This window comes from Melanotaenia boesemani, chromosome 1 (genome assembly GCF_017639745.1).
Source record: "Melanotaenia boesemani isolate fMelBoe1 chromosome 1, fMelBoe1.pri, whole genome shotgun sequence".
Lineage (NCBI taxonomy): Eukaryota > Metazoa > Chordata > Actinopteri > Atheriniformes > Melanotaeniidae > Melanotaenia > Melanotaenia boesemani.
Window position 1 is genome coordinate 27,036,206 of NC_055682.1, and position 11,587 is coordinate 27,047,792.

At 36.6% G+C, this 11,587-nt stretch overlaps 2 protein-coding genes across 2 annotated transcripts; one reads left to right on the forward strand and one right to left on the reverse strand.

Moving 5' to 3' along the window:
• Nucleotides 1–8: 8 nt before the first annotated feature.
• Nucleotides 9–2,779, forward strand: nip7 (NIP7 nucleolar pre-rRNA processing protein). Its single transcript, XM_041984471.1, has 5 exons — nucleotides 9–186; nucleotides 299–385; nucleotides 469–607; nucleotides 1,323–1,463; nucleotides 2,445–2,779. Exons 1-5 carry the CDS (start codon nucleotides 131–133, stop codon nucleotides 2,562–2,564), a joined length of 543 nt encoding a protein of 180 aa, XP_041840405.1. The 5' UTR covers nucleotides 9–130; the 3' UTR covers nucleotides 2,565–2,779.
• A 423-nt stretch (nucleotides 2,780–3,202) lies between these two features.
• Nucleotides 3,203–11,384, reverse strand: terfa (telomeric repeat binding factor a). Its single transcript, XM_041984462.1, has 13 exons — nucleotides 11,205–11,384; nucleotides 10,410–10,505; nucleotides 9,947–10,074; nucleotides 9,419–9,505; nucleotides 7,513–7,653; nucleotides 7,225–7,358; nucleotides 6,306–6,824; nucleotides 6,054–6,170; nucleotides 5,413–5,535; nucleotides 5,178–5,318; nucleotides 4,779–4,858; nucleotides 4,655–4,698; nucleotides 3,203–3,499 (listed from the first exon to the last, which is right to left on the reverse strand). Exons 1-13 carry the CDS (start codon nucleotides 11,344–11,346, stop codon nucleotides 3,341–3,343), a joined length of 1,911 nt encoding a protein of 636 aa, XP_041840396.1. The 5' UTR covers nucleotides 11,347–11,384; the 3' UTR covers nucleotides 3,203–3,340.
• Between the last annotated feature and the right edge of the window lie 203 nt (nucleotides 11,385–11,587).

Consider the following 11,587-nt stretch of genomic DNA (forward strand, 5'->3'; position numbering starts at 1 on the left):
GCGTTCCGTTTACGTAAAGCTACTTCCGTTTTAAAGTGTGACGGCTTCCGTGTTGCCCCACGTTTTCAGGCTTTTCACAGAAGACACGCTTAATAGCTGCTTAAAGAAAGACAAACTTTAAATTTTAAAGATGAGACCGTTAACGGAGGAGGAAACAAAAACTATGTTTGAGAAACTATCGAAATAGTAAGTTAACTTAAATGCATTTCTGTGGTCTAAAAAAAATTCTAATCAAATTAAGAATGTATTAGCGTGCTTGTTAGCTTGTGTGTGACCCATATCTTTTCTGTAATTAAAGCATCGGAGAAAACATAAAACTTCTAGTGGACCGACCTGACGGTACCTACTGTTTCAGGCTACACCATGACCGTGTTTATTACTTGAGGTATTTCTGGATTAATAAGCACTCATACACTGGTGGCTTTCAGTGAACCGAGATATTCATACAGCATCCTTCTCTGTCCACAGTGAGAAAATTCTTAAGTTGGCCACAAACTTTTCTCGGGACAAGCTCATCTCAGTGGGTACATGCTTTGGGAAATTTACAAAGACCAAGAAGTTCCGCCTGCACATCACAGCTCTGGATTTCCTGGCGCCCTATGCAAAGGTGGTGTACGATGCAAGTTTGCATCACTAACTTGGCTCTTACCAATGGAGACTGCAGTCAGAGATGGAGAAAAATACGAAACTGTGCCGTGCTGCCAGGACAGCCTGATATCATATGACACACAGTCTCTCTAAATCTTAAAAGAAAAGCAATAAATTCTGCCTTGATCCATATATTATAGAAGTTATAATTTCAAGCCATCTGATCTCTCTTCCTTAACTTTATCCATTTTACAAAACTGTTACAGGGATATACACCTCTATTTTAACTACAGGGACATTTAAAAATGTAATTTTTGAAGATTTTGATTGAACAGCAGGACAACATGTGAGCAGCACAGGGATCTGTTCAGCAGAAATACATAACTTTTTTTTATTTATCTGCTTTTACCTTTGTTTGTGACCACATTCCATTGCTGCAGGCTAGGATTAACTTTCCAGAAGCTCACTGAATAGTAAGCACTGGAAAAACGTAAACAAAACAAACATGGTGAACCTTATCTGACTATTCAAATAACTTTACAGCTGCATAGTTGCTTGTTGAATTGCAACATTAGCTGCACCACTTGCATTGTCTTTTTTTGTAACTTGTAATCTCTGCCAGCACCTTAAGACATATGTGTGTGTGTATATATATATATATATATATATATATATATATATATATAAACTTTACTCATGCATGTATGACTAACTTGAGACTGTCATGACTTCAGTTCAAGGTGTGGGTAAAACCTGGAGCAGAGCAGTCTTTCCTGTATGGGAACCATGTGCTAAAATCTGGCCTTGGCAGAATCACAGAGAACACTATGCAGTATCAGGGAGTTGTGGTTTACTCCATGGCTGATGTGCCTTTGGTAAGTCTTTCTCTTTCTGACACTTTGTTTGGCGATGTTTAACAAGGAATTTTAATCTGGTCTGGAGACATTTGGAAAGGGAGACAGTTTTTGGATATTTATTTTTTTTTTCTACTAAAACAAATAGAAGTTACGGTTGTATGATGAGGAGTAATGTGGATTAAAGCACTCTTAGTACCCTCTTTTAAAATATATAACTCATTGGTAATTGGTAATCACTGCAAACCAGTTTCATGAACACTTGAGATCAATCTGTGCCAGAATGGAGGAAAACGCATCAAAAGCATTAGATAGCTTTCAGTAGCACAAAATCACTGGCGTTTATGTGACAGAAGTAACTAAATTAATAATTCAGTCACTAGCGTTATACTGTCTGGTCAGTATCAGGAAAATGAAACCAAGTATTCAACAAGATCAACTTAAACCAAGTGTGACCCCAGTGTGTGCAAAATACACAACCCATCTGCACTAGAGTCACAAAGGGTCACAGGGCGAGAAGTGATTAATGAGCTTTCAGTGAGGTTTTACAGCCAATAGCAGTGCTGGAGATAGGACCAGAGAATATGATGGAGCAAAACTCCAATAAGGAAAATGACAAGCATATATAATATAAGTGATAAACTGTCAGTTCTCTTACATAACCAAGTTAACTTGTGTCATGGACAGTGAGTGAAACAATTATGGCAGAAAGGCTTGTCTACAGAGATCCATGTGTCAGGGAATTAAGTCTGGCAAAAACTCTTGAGGTTGGTGAAATTAGCCACATAGCATAGAAAACACTACTAGTGAGAACTAAGTTAGAATCTGACAATACAGAACATCTTGTTATTCAGACTTGGGGTCACTGACTTTAACAATGTCCTAACTTCTTAATAATGTATCCATACATATTGTACACACAAGAAAGTGCATGAATCTTGAGCAATTTGTGACCTTTATTCACTAGTGAGGTGCTATTATCAGCTGCGTTTTCATTCTCAGGGTTTCGGAGTTGCAGCCAAGTCAACCCAGGAGTGTCGACGAGTGGATCCCATGTCCATTGTTGTGTTTCACCAGGCTGATGTGGGAGAGTTCATCAGGAATGAGGACACATTAACATAAAAGCTACAGCCCCTGAACTGTGGAATTCACATCCAGAAAAACTGGTGATTGCAGCTTCTTTATGTCACCACCTGACATTTTAAGAGAACCCCGATCACAGCTTGTACAGCTGGACTGTTCTCGGGTCCTAGGATTGACAAGGTTCTTTAATTTTGTTCTCCAATGGAAACATCACCCTTTATCAAATATTGACAAAATAAAGGTGTTTTATGATTTGCATGTCTTTTATAAATCAGGCTGTTACATGACAAAGATGTAATCCTTTCTAGTATGTTTTGTCCATCAAGTTCAGCTGGGGGTGACGTAGGAGGCTCCATTAGCAATGAAGATGAACACACATGGACTCCTTTCTTTGTTCGTTAACCTCTCTGCAACTTTCATAGAAAGTCACACCTGGTTGTCTCAACTACGTAATTATGTCATTGAATCAGCTGAACAGCAGATAAGAAAATGTCCCTACTGACTGATACTGCTAATGTAGTCTATAGAGCCTCTTTATCATCCTCTCTTTCAAATAGATGTTGTCCAAGGAACAAGGACTATTTCTGTGTTCATAACTTTTCTTAAAGTTGCTTTTCATGTAAATCTAAAATACCTTGCATCATTTATCTCATGGCTACAGTGAATAATCAAACCACTTTAGGCACATTTTCTCTTTATTAGAGACAACTTGTTTTAAACTCAAAATAAATGTACTGAACTTAACACATGGAACTAGAAATAAAACAATTCAATAGGAAACAAAAAAAGTGGTTAAGAGAATGAAATGATAAAAATCAGACCATGTTTAACTTCTTCATGGTTCTCCATCGATCTTTAAGATTTACGTTTGTTCTGTCTTTGAAGGAGTAGTAGGCTTTGATTTTTCGCCAGTTACCCTCTCCAAACTTCTTGACCCCTTCTTTCAATTTCTGGGTCTCGCTTTCGGTCCACCTCTGCAACAACAAAAATACATTTTTGTATCTTTGTGTACTTGTGTGGTCCCATCATCAACTGCAGCTTAAATCTGTTCAAAAGCTTGTATAACAAAGTAAAAGTTTTATCTCTTGGGGTTATCCAGCTTCACATAATATAACACTTTTCTGACTTTAACCTAGAATGCTGTGGCAAATTATTACTGATAAAACTGCAGATCAAAATAAATGCCACTGCCTTTTCACAAAGCTATGCCAGGGTAGATGTTGAAAAGGGTGTGGCACAAAGTGCAGCATTCAAGAAACTGACTCGACCTGAACACCTGGCATTGTGTTCTCATCCTGAATTTTCATGCAGGACTTGTAAACCCAGAGAAAAGATTTAAATACGAATGTTGATCATTTTGTTAGAAGAAAGTTGGAAAATGCTCATATTAGTGAACATGAATATATCCAAAAGAAAATAACCATAGTGTGAGCTGTCACTTTAAAGTTGCAACCACAAGTAACTTGTACGTCTTTATCATTCAATTTCACACATGACGGCCCAGTGTACCAAACAAATTTCTGAATTTCATAGAAAATAATAGAAAAATTACATAATGCAGATGCAAGAATTTATATAACTATTGGAAAATGTTGATCAAAGACACTGATTTCACTAATTTTATATCAGTACTACTTGTGTCTAATAGTAAATAGTTACATTATTAAATACAACTATTTGTGTACCTATTAATATCCATTAAAATTGAATGATTGTATCAGTAGTTGGATTTATCATCAAAATTGCAAATTGTCTATAGAATTCTTTGCCCCTTAAAATCAAATGAAGGTGTTTAAAGCTCTGTTAGAAGCTCTGTCCTGAACCCAGAGAGACTCTGCTGTGGTTCCATCAGTCAGTAGCTGTACTGGTGAGTTTGGTCAGATGTTCTTAACTAAATTGGACCTGGGCACGTTATCTGTACTACACAAAATATGAAGGTAACCAATGTTCATCAAATAGTAAGGAAACTTTAAGGAATAGAAAAATCCAACTAAAACCAAAGACAGCAGGATAACCCATTAATCTGACTCCTAAAATGACTTCTAAACCTCTGACATGTCAAGCAAAACAGAATTCTGAACTGATTTTAACTTGTGAATACAGCAAATGTTAGATCCAGCTTTACTTACCCTCTTCCTGTTGCCTGAATTTGAAAGGCTGCTCTCATTTGATCCTTTTGAGATTTAAAAACAAGTTACATCAAGGTCAGGATTTACAGAACCGATTAAATGAGGATAAATAATGAAACATTACCTGTGCTTTTGGTGGGGAAATAGGAGTCCTCATCATCCCATGTGGCCTTACTCTCCGTTACATTATTAAAAAGCGACATACTGTGAACATAAAAGGTTTTCAATGCTGGCATCCTAAATGTTTAAACAGAGGAAAACAGTAGATTCTTATGATTTAAATATATTTAAAAAAAGTTTGTGTGCATCTATAATGCATCTACAAACTAGAATTAAAATAAAAAAAAATGACACCATCTTTCGAACGAAGGGCAGACAAAAATAAGTAAAATAAATCTAATATATACAAAAAAGATAGAATAAATTATCTTGTTTATGCCATTCCTCCTAATATATAGTATATATCCGCAACAAGTAAACCAATCCATCCTTATGTAACACTTCTGTTGTTATCTTTACTAACAATTTTGGAAGACCCTTGTCATGAGTAGAGTCCTTATGAGGAGTGGAGCTCTTCTGAGGGGCCGAGTGTTGAGGGGACAGTCTGGGCAAATGGTCTGATGAACAGTCTGTGATATGCATGTCATCTGCATCACCTGGATCACTGTGTAAATAGGAAGCAGATGTTTGACAAGATCATCCATGAATCATCGAGCAAAATATTGAGATCACATTAGTGATATTGCAACTGCACTTGCTTGCTGGTGGGACTCCTGGACGGTTGTTTGCGGTGTCTCTGCACTGGCGTTTGGCAGGGGGGTAACAGCTTCTGTGTGTTTTCTTCGCTCTCTGATGACATCTGTCTTGACTTGTTGAGGATTCTGTGAGGAGAGTGAAATCAATCAGTATGGAAATGAGAGCTATTTTCGCTGATGGCTTTAGTGGAATAAGATTTAAGATTGATTCTCAGTAAATGTGGTGCTACATTTCCTGTAAAAACTGGCGATGAAGGCGACTATCAACCTGAAAAGCCCAGTTTTCTCTGAGTGGTTAGCTGTACTGGACTGAGTGAGTACCATCCATATCAGCTCAGGTAAAATTGGAATATGCACCCAAATACAAGGAAGATTGACAAACTTTTCCATGTAGTGACAAAAACTATGGAATTTTTTTGGACTTAACAATGAATTTATGTTGTTAACTAATACAGCTAAAAGTTATGTTAAATTAGTTCCAAACAAGTTTGGAAGTTTATAAATGTGTTGTCAGAATGACAGAACGAGTAATTATTAAAAGTATTCTTTAAAGTGTGTTTTTATTGGGAATAATGAGTTGTTTATCAGCACTGAAAGTCTATAATGGTGCCTCTTTGGCAACAATTCAATACATCCAAACTTACCCGCTTAATGATCCGTTTGACTGGTTACTGAGGGCGTCATCATTTTTCCTGTTGGCAGCAGAGTCACCGGAGACATCCTCACTGTCTGTGGAGCACTCAGCCACACTAGCTGAAGCTCTGTACAACAAAACAAGCTGTTATAATGCATTCACAAAGCCACCATCAGATGCAGAATACACAAGCATTATGGGACAAATCTGTAAAAACTGATTATTAACCAGAGCAGTACATTTCTTTTTAGGCTAAGGTTACCTGGTGACACTGCTTGTTTGCTTGGGATGCTTACGGATGGGTATGGAAACTTCTTTCTCTGTAACTGGGCATTCCATGTCTTTGATATACTTTTTACTGGATGCAGCCTTCTTCTGTGGTGGCTTTTCTGTTCTGACTTCTGTTTCCGATTCCTCTGGAGCTGTGATGCAATGTGAGCTTGGCTGACTGTCTGGTTCTACCACCAGCCGTGCTACAGTGTAGGGTACCTTCAAGATGAAATCTGCCTTTGATTGAGTTCCAGCGTCTGTCTGTGGTGGCTGGTCTACTGGGGAAGCCTCCATGTGGCTGCACGAGTCTCTGTGATACAGCCCATCCTTCTCTGAGTTCAGGTTATCGCCGCTGTCATGATCAGTTGAGTGCTGTGAGGAAATATCCTCCATTTCCTGGCTTTCTGCCTCCACTTCTTCCTCCAACTGAGCAAATGATTTTTCATCTTTAGACGCATCCATGTCATTGAAGGCTGCTGCTAGTCTGGCCCTCTGGATCAGTGCGTGTTTACTGAAAATGAGATCAAGATAACAAAAAGTAGCTATATAAGCAAGAATAAAAATACTCTTCATAGTTCCCAGAAAAATACCCTTACAACTCAAATGTATATGTAACTACTGATAAATAATTTTCCACAAAATACCGTTCAAGTGCGACGACTAAAGTAGGTAATTCTTCAGATGAATAAAAATGAAACGTTTTTTTCTGATAAGTGTAGCGAGGTTAGAATACACATAAGACAGCAAGTTTATTGCTGTAAGTGTCGGATTTCCAACATATCCTTTAATCTCTACTGCGAAAGTAAATGTGCAGCAACATAACAGTAACCTGACTTTGCTTTGGAAACGTTTTTATTTTATCAGAAGTGATTAGGTTCTTTGAAATCGACTCAAAAGGACAGGAAGCGTACCATGGTCTCACGTGGACAGTGACCATTTGTGGAGTGGAAGATGGGCCGGGTTCTTCGCACTCATCAACCGTAGCTGCGTGGGCTTCTTGGTCATCTGTTACCATAAGTCTTGTACTGACAAGTTTCTCTGCAGCCTTTAAAAAAGAAGAAAAAATATATATAATAATATTTTTATATATAAATATATATATATATATAATAAATATAATTGGCAATGACTTCTCAGTTCAATAAATAATTAGAAATTATTTACTGGAATAAAGACAGTTTAATTTACAGCAAACGTACCTTGTAGAGAAAGGGCTCACTAAATTTACACAGCTTTATGCAAAAATTCAGCATGACCTCCTTGAACTGATGGAAGTTCATTTGCTTGATGACCTCATGTTCTTGACTCTCCTTACGGATGAGGTCCATGAAAACAGCTCTCTACAAAGAACACAGATGTCCTGTGATGTAAGTTGTGTGACATGCCAACACAAAGTGAAGACAAAACTCATTCAATGTGTTGCAATTTAAATGTGACAAACTAAAAAGTAGAAAGCTTAGCTGTGTTTTTTTTTGCCTTCTTTAACTCCATCTAACAAGATAAAAGAAGTACATCAGATCTTTTTAAATTATTCTAAGTGTTAAACAATCACTGTGAATGCAGATTAGTGCAGAATCTTCACCGTCTGCTGCTGTTTGATATTCAGCTGACAGAAATTCAGCACCATCCAACTGCTACATGTCCAGTTTCCACAACCATGTGGCAAGCAGCATGCCAACATTTCTGTAATATTTAGAGATGTATCAGTTCCCATTTTCCTGGCTAATTTTGATCTTTCGGACATACACATTCCCATTTTTGGCATGTTGCTCTACGGTCAGTTAAGTAAATCAAGGACAAAGGCTCAAATGACTCAGCTGTTCAGCTAATATCTGTTTACTGGCTTAGATACTGACTAGTTAATTCATATGATATATATTTAACAGAGTATTCAATCTGAAAGTACCATTTAACTCTGTATATAAATATGTATCTGTAAATATATATGTATTTTTTTACAATTACTTCAAATTGTTAATTTCTTCATTACAGAAAATAGATGGCATCCAAATTTACTTTGGCAAACCACTCACATGTTCTTATTTCCTTATTTTACAAGCCAAAATAATGAAATCTGCCTCACCAGAGCTCTGTGTGGCACTTTAGTTGTCTACCTTTGGCTCACAGAAATATAACATCAGTCCTTTGTTTAAAACAAACACAGGATGAAAATGGTCTGACTGACTGGCCTGCTTGTCAAAAAAAATAAATAAATAAAAAAAATAGAGGCAGAAAAGCTGAGATGCAGAAGAACGTGGTGGCAAAATGGGCTCAGAATAAAAAGGTTAAAGGGGGAGCAGAGAGGGGTCTCATGGGGGGAAAAAAAAACATAGTTGAGGAGGAGACACGCAAATGTTGGAAAGTTTAATTTATTTCCAAAAGAGCAGCAGCAGCGACATCACATGAGCTCACCGTTTAATAAATCAGTGATATGGTAGAGATCTTTGGTGTGTTACAAACTGTAAACTTTTATCTGAACATAATATGATGAGCACTAGTTGAGATTCTCTATGATCCTTTTTATGTAGCTGTAATAATGACCCTGGTACCACCTGCTGTCAAAACGCCATTCTATCCCATAATACATAATTTAATATGAATACACGAGTCCTGTTGTGACTGTTGTATTGAGTATTTTGATGAGAAGCGGAAGAAAATAACTGGACTGGTGGCTTATAGTTGTGTGTTAATGTCAGTCTATATAGAATAATGAGGTTTGGTGATTACTTAGTCTGTGTGTGTGTGCACTTGAATGTCTGCATATGTGTGCAGGATATGAGTTGTGGTGGCCCAGATGAGTGTATGACTTCAGCCTGATGCTTTTTTTTGTTTTTCTCCCCAATCCAGACCTGCCCACATGTACATTAAATTTACATATAAATGCCACACAAAAAGGCTAAAATGAAATTTAGACCTTTCTTGCTGTGAGGTGACAGTGCTAACCACACCACTATACAGCCCTTGGCCAAAGCTATTTATCTTAAAATAGAATTCAGTCTGCTTTATTACTCTTTTACCAAATTAGACCTGGATTTTAAATAATTATTATTAGTTTAAATGCTGCCAAAAGACAATGTAGGTTTACTGTTGAGAAGACAAACTCACCTTTCCACCTGCATCTTTAGGAAAGTATTTGTTAAGCACCTCTTTTGCTTGATCAAATTTGTTCTTCATGATGAGAATTCCAACAGCCTGAAGAAAGAAATGTGAACTTGTTAAACCAGTTAATATTTTCTTCCCTCATAAAGCAATGTTGTTTTTTTTATTTAAATTAATATAAAAGAAGTTATGAACTGTTAAATGAGATTTAGTTCACATTCTCCAAAACTCCTAATATTTTAATATAAATTTTTTTCCACCCAAATAAAAAACCTAAAGGAGGTTTCAGCAAATGTTGCCGTTTTCATTTACATTTTTTAAAGCATCACTTTAAAAGTTTGATAGTGAATATGATTGTTTTTCTTTCCAATAAGTTCATGAGGGAGGAAGACATGAAGACAATTCTCGTCCCATGCAAGAACAGATGGCTGCTGGGTTTATAACTTAGTTTGTAGAATATATATATATATATATATATATATATATATATATATATATATATATATGAAAAACAGAAGAAAATGAACAACTCACCATCTCTTTAAGTGAAATGTGCACATTCTGATAACCTGCTGTCCAACCAAATTCCTTAATCATATTTTCCAGCAAAATTAAGGCTGACTCCAGAGGAGACACTACATTATCAGCTTCAAACTGCATTTCTGGAGGCAAAAACAGAGCAAATTTCATAGTATTGTTTAGTGAAACAATACTAGAGAGAGAATAGTTATATACTTGTTTTGAATGGCCTGTTTGTTATGTAAAGCACATGGACTCTACTGTCATTTTAACCATGTAAAATATGACATGAACAAAATAAATAAATAATGAATGAATAACTTCTGCAAAGTGCTTATCTTACTGCATCTGAATTCAAACATAAATTAACAGGAAAAATATACTCAAGTATGTATGTAAGTAAATTATAACTCTGAGTACTGGCAAAAGATATGAAAACATTTACGCAGATAAGAACGAGTTCTTATGCTAATCTCACCAGGTTTTTCGCCCTCATTTACACGTGAGAGAAGCTGCAACAGTCTAATCTTTAAGGACATGTCACTGGTGGACTCCAAAGGACGTATCAAAACACCTGAAAACAAACACATAATATAAAATAAAATCACCAAGCGTGTGGGATTAGAAGTTCAGAAGTGTAAATAGCTTATTCTCTTTTGTTTTTAATCTTTGTTTATCAACTAAAGTTCACCTGGGTAGAAATAAAAACAAACTGATCAGACTTTTGAAGGAAAAGTCTCACAGCTGGTGGGTAGCAGGACTTACCCATGTCTTCCACAACTTACAATTTAATAATAGAAATAATGACATTGGAAAAGTCATGGCTATGATATTACAGGGACATGGCTTCCGTTTAGAAATCAAACAAGATGATCGATCAATCAAAAAATTTCCTTATGAGGTAATTAATTAAGCAAATCAAACACAACGCAAAAGGGAACATAATTAGTGGTTGGACTAATTCACTCGCTTACTTCAGGTTTGAAATTTTACCTTGTATGCTTGTCATACTTGTTCAAGTACAGATTACTTTCTGTAATTCATAAGACGAACCATTAGTTTGTTATTTTCAACCTTGATTTAATTTGCTGTCTGATTAAAAAAAATCCATGCAACGCTCAAGAGAGTGATACTGTGAGCAATTTAAAACGACCCTGTTAAACTGTCAGGTACTCTGGTAATTCCAAAGTTACACACAGCTTTTAAAATCTAGCTAAGTCTAACCTAGCTTGGCGTGCAAAGCGCAAAAACACAAGGAAAGCTTGCTACTTACTATCAAGTACAGTTGTGATAGCGCAGAAGTCCTTGTATTTATCATTTTTAAAGAACTCCAGCGCCAGAGAACAATAAAAATCCACGACCCATCTGTTAACAACAGATTCACCACAACAAATATTAGTGAGCACTTTCGCCATATTCCCGCTCGCGTCTTCTTCTTCTTCTTCTTTTGGTTTTATTAGCGGTTACAAAACTGCTCACTGGCACGTTAGCGCCGCCTTTCCGTGGGACGCGGACTGCTGACGATGAGCAATGTAACAACCAATCACAGTCTTCATCATCATCAGCAATTCCACTGATAAAGACATGGCTGACAAGACATTTTCATTACAATGTATGTATGTATGTATGTATGTATGTATGTATGTATGTATGTAT

Bases quoted from the DNA above. Each gene is read 5' to 3' on its own strand.
- nip7 (XM_041984471.1), top strand. From the start codon at position 131: ATGAGACCGTTAACGGAGGAGGAAACAAAAACTATGTTTGAGAAACTA. The intron at 386-468 runs GTATTTCTGGAT...CTCTGTCCACAG, and splicing joins GACCGTGTTTATTACTTGAG to TGAGAAAATTCTTAAGTTGG. The intron at 608-1,322 runs GTGGTGTACGAT...TCATGACTTCAG, and splicing joins TCCTGGCGCCCTATGCAAAG to TTCAAGGTGTGGGTAAAACC.
- terfa (XM_041984462.1), bottom strand. From the start codon at position 11,346: ATGGCGAAAGTGCTCACTAATATTTGTTGTGGTGAATCTGTTGTTAAC. The intron at 10,075-10,409 runs GTGAGATTAGCA...TTTTGCCTCCAG, and splicing joins AAATGAGGGCGAAAAACCTG to AAATGCAGTTTGAAGCTGAT. The intron at 4,859-5,177 runs GTTAGTAAAGAT...TTATGTTCACAG, and splicing joins GACAAGGGTCTTCCAAAATT to TATGTCGCTTTTTAATAATG.